Consider the following 3,479-nt stretch of genomic DNA (forward strand, 5'->3'; position numbering starts at 1 on the left):
ATATGTTTTATATTTTATTTTAATTAAAAGATAAAATATATAAATTTCAATTAATTCGTTAACGAAACATTTTAATGATTAAAAGATTATATAATTGGATTAGTGTTAATTTGATTGGGTTGACCGTTTGAACACCTCTATTACAATACAAGTAATAAACTGATATTGAAATCTTGTTATATTTAGAATATAAGTTCACCCATTGAACAATTTTATATATATAGAAGTCTCGTACTTAATTTGGCAACCCTTTTAGCATGTTCAATTCAATCCATTATTTGCTAAAATTTAAAGACTACTTGAAAAAGAAACCACACAAACTTTCTGCTTTAAGAAAGATATTTTTTTGTTAAATTTTCTCTTTCTTTCTCAGGTAAACAGGACGGGTCTTCAACCAATTCATTTCTATTTCAGTTAAAAAAAAATCCAGAAAGGTAAATTTTAAATAACCCAGAAATTTAATTATCATGAATTTTGAACCCATTTTTTTGTTTGCAAGGTAAAAGGTGTTGCCTTTTTAACTTATGAAAAATGCATTGCAAAGTGTTGTGCTAATGACTTTTTTCTATATCCAATCCAATGTTGGCAAAGATTGTGAGATTTTGCCGGCACATGTAGATTAAATAAATGGATTAAAATAATTCCTTGACAGATACTTGAGATGAACACTATGGAAAATAATTTTCTACCTTTTGGAGATCATGTGGGGGGTTGTTTTCCTTCAGTCAACCACTGTGAAACCAGGCTTTAAAATCTTCAATAAGAGAAGAAACAGTGGTGGTGAACGTTGAAGAGGTTTTTGCCCTTTTGTATTTCATCTGGTTTTTTGTGTGTCCCTAAGAGGAAGAGAAAAGAAAAGGCAAAAGCTTTTCAACCATGCCTGCTGGGGGTTTAGTTCCAACTGGGGTGGCCAAGGAGAGAGCAGAGCTGTACCAAGGAAGGGTCACCTTGTATGTGGTTATTGCATGCATTGTTGCAGCTGTTGGAGGATCAATTTTTGGATATGACATTGGAATTTCAGGTACTTTCTGTCTTTTTAATCCAAAATTTTGTTCATAGATTAAGAGATTTTGTTTAGATTGTTGGTTTTAGCATTCATTTGAAACACGAGACTGTTCTGTTCAATCTGTTTGGAGAAAGGGTATTTGTATAAGAGTTCTATTGGCAACCAAAAAGGGGTTATGAATTTTTTTGTAACTGATGTTGTTTTGAACCTCATAACAATGGTTCATCAGGTGGAGTGACATCCATGGATGGATTTCTTCGCGAATTTTTCCATTCGGTGTACATAAGCAAGCAGCATGCCCATGAAAACAACTACTGCAAGTATGACAACCAAGGGCTCGCAGCATTCACCTCGTCGTTATACTTTGCCGGTCTAGTTGCATCCTTGGTGGCATCTCCTATAACCAGGAAGTATGGTCGTCGTACAAGTATAATTTGTGGGGGATTCAGCTTCCTTGTTGGAGCAACTGTCAATGCTGCAGCTCAAAATCTGGCAATGCTCCTCTTTGGTCGAATCATGCTCGGTGTTGGGATAGGATTCGGAAACCAGGTGATAACGTTGTTTGATCTTCCTGTAGTGAATAACCCTACTCCATATCTTTGAAGCATAGGAGTAATTCATTGGCCTCTAATCACAGGCAATGAGCAATGCCTAGTATGTTTTACTTTATCTATGAGATAGTTTGGTAGATATTTCTGAGCCGTGCTATTTTTCATGCTTATTATGAAGGCTGTTCCATTATATCTGTCAGAAATGGCACCAACTCATCTTCGAGGAGCCCTCAACATGATGTTTCAGTTAGCAACAACGCTTGGAATCTTTACAGCAAACATGGTAAATTATGGAACTCAAAAGCTTGAGCCATGGGGATGGAGGTTGTCTCTGGGCCTAGCAGCAATACCAGCAACGTTAATGACAGTGGGAGGGTGCCTTCTTCCTGAGACACCAAACAGTTTAATCGAAATGGGATCAAAAGAGCGAGGCCGAAAGGTTCTGGAAAGGATTAGAGGAACCGATAAAGTTGATGCTGAATTCGAAGACATGTTAGATGCCAGTGAGTTGGCAAATTCAATCAAGCATCCCTTCAGAAACATCCTTAAGAAAAGGAATAGGCCTCAACTAGTGATGGCAATCTGCATGCCAACATTCCAAATCCTAACAGGCATAAACTCCATCCTGTTTTATGCACCAGTGTTGTTCCAAAGCATGGGATTTGGAGGAAATGCTTCACTCTACTCATCAGCTGTCACAGGAGCAGTTCTTGCAGGATCTACATTCATTTCCATTGCGGCAGTCGATCGATTGGGTCGAAGAGTTTTACTTATCAGCGGCGGAATACAAATGATTATATGTCAGGTGCAATATATTAAACATTCTTTCTCTCAACATATAATAACACATTGAACTTTGCTGAAGCATGTTGCATTGTCTGCCATTGAATACAGGTTATAGTTGCCATAATCTTGGGGGTGAAATTTGGGGACAACCAAGAACTATCAAAAGGGTACTCAATATTGGTTGTGGTAGTGATATGTCTGTTTGTTTTGGCATTTGGATGGTCATGGGGTCCATTAGGGTGGACTGTACCAAGTGAGATATTCCCACTGGAAATCAGGTCTGCAGGGCAGAGCATTACGGTTGCTGTAAATCTCCTCTTCACATTCATCATTGCTCAGTGTTTTCTAGCCATGCTTTGCCATTTCAAGTTCGGGATCTTCTTGTTCTTTGCATCGTGGATCACGGTAATGACCGTCTTCGTTTACTTTTTCTTACCGGAAACCAAGGGAGTTCCAATTGAAGAAATTATATTTCTGTGGAGAAAACATTGGTTCTGGAAGAGGATTATACCTGAATATCCCGAAGTTGATGACAATCACAATGTTTAGAAAAACTCAAGAAAGAGTTACATAGTACTTGTTTACTATGTTTGTGTTGTATCAGTAATTAGAATTTTTTATATGTCAAGTTGGATCGGCCCAAATTAGAGAAAATTACATTCAAATAGAGTTGTTCATGAGTCGAGTTGGATTGACTTGAATTAGAGGAAATTACATTAAAAACCTTAAACTTGACTCTTGAACAAGTTTAATTGTAATCGTTTTCAACAAGATTGCTTTGGACTTGCATTTAAAATTATAGTTGCTGAATGATGTTATCCCTAATTCTTTTTTATCCAACAAACCTTGAATAATAGATCCATAAAATGAGTTTAGGTAGCACAAAAACTTAATAAGTCATGGATATTTGTGTACCCTTTCCCCTGCTTATTTTAATGAAAAAAAAAAAGTTAAATTTTGCTATTAGTTATTGTATTTTGTAAAAATTGTGGATTTAATTTTTATACTTTAATTTAATCATTTTTAATCCTGTACTTTTCAAATTTTAAAACTTCAATTCTCACTACTTAATAACTGTAAAATTCATTAAGTTAATTTCTTAAATATAATACGCCAAACATATTATCATATGTGTA

At 35.8% G+C, this 3,479-nt stretch overlaps 1 protein-coding gene across 1 annotated transcript; it reads left to right on the plus strand.

Moving 5' to 3' along the window:
- The first annotated feature begins 473 nt into the window (after window positions 1–473).
- On the plus strand, window positions 474–3,168 carry LOC108483993 (sugar transport protein 7). The gene is made up of 4 exons (XM_017787585.2): window positions 474–1,021; window positions 1,236–1,555; window positions 1,736–2,362; window positions 2,452–3,168. The coding sequence occupies exons 1-4, from the start codon at window positions 877–879 to the stop codon at window positions 2,890–2,892; spliced, it is 1,533 nt and encodes a 510-aa protein (XP_017643074.1). The 5' UTR covers window positions 474–876; the 3' UTR covers window positions 2,893–3,168.
- The last annotated feature ends 311 nt before the right edge of the window (window positions 3,169–3,479 follow it).

Source organism: Gossypium arboreum, chromosome 6 (genome assembly GCF_025698485.1).
Source record: "Gossypium arboreum isolate Shixiya-1 chromosome 6, ASM2569848v2, whole genome shotgun sequence".
In the NCBI taxonomy this organism is placed as follows: domain Eukaryota; kingdom Viridiplantae; phylum Streptophyta; class Magnoliopsida; order Malvales; family Malvaceae; genus Gossypium; species Gossypium arboreum.

Excerpts from the sequence above, each read along its gene's own strand:
- LOC108483993 (XM_017787585.2), top strand. The coding sequence starts at position 877 with ATGCCTGCTGGGGGTTTAGTTCCAACTGGGGTGGCCAAGGAGAGAGCA. Across the intron at positions 1,022-1,235 it reads ATATGACATTGGAATTTCAG|GTGGAGTGACATCCATGGAT; the intron begins GTACTTTCTGTC and ends ATGGTTCATCAG. Across the intron at positions 2,363-2,451 it reads TACAAATGATTATATGTCAG|GTTATAGTTGCCATAATCTT; the intron begins GTGCAATATATT and ends CATTGAATACAG.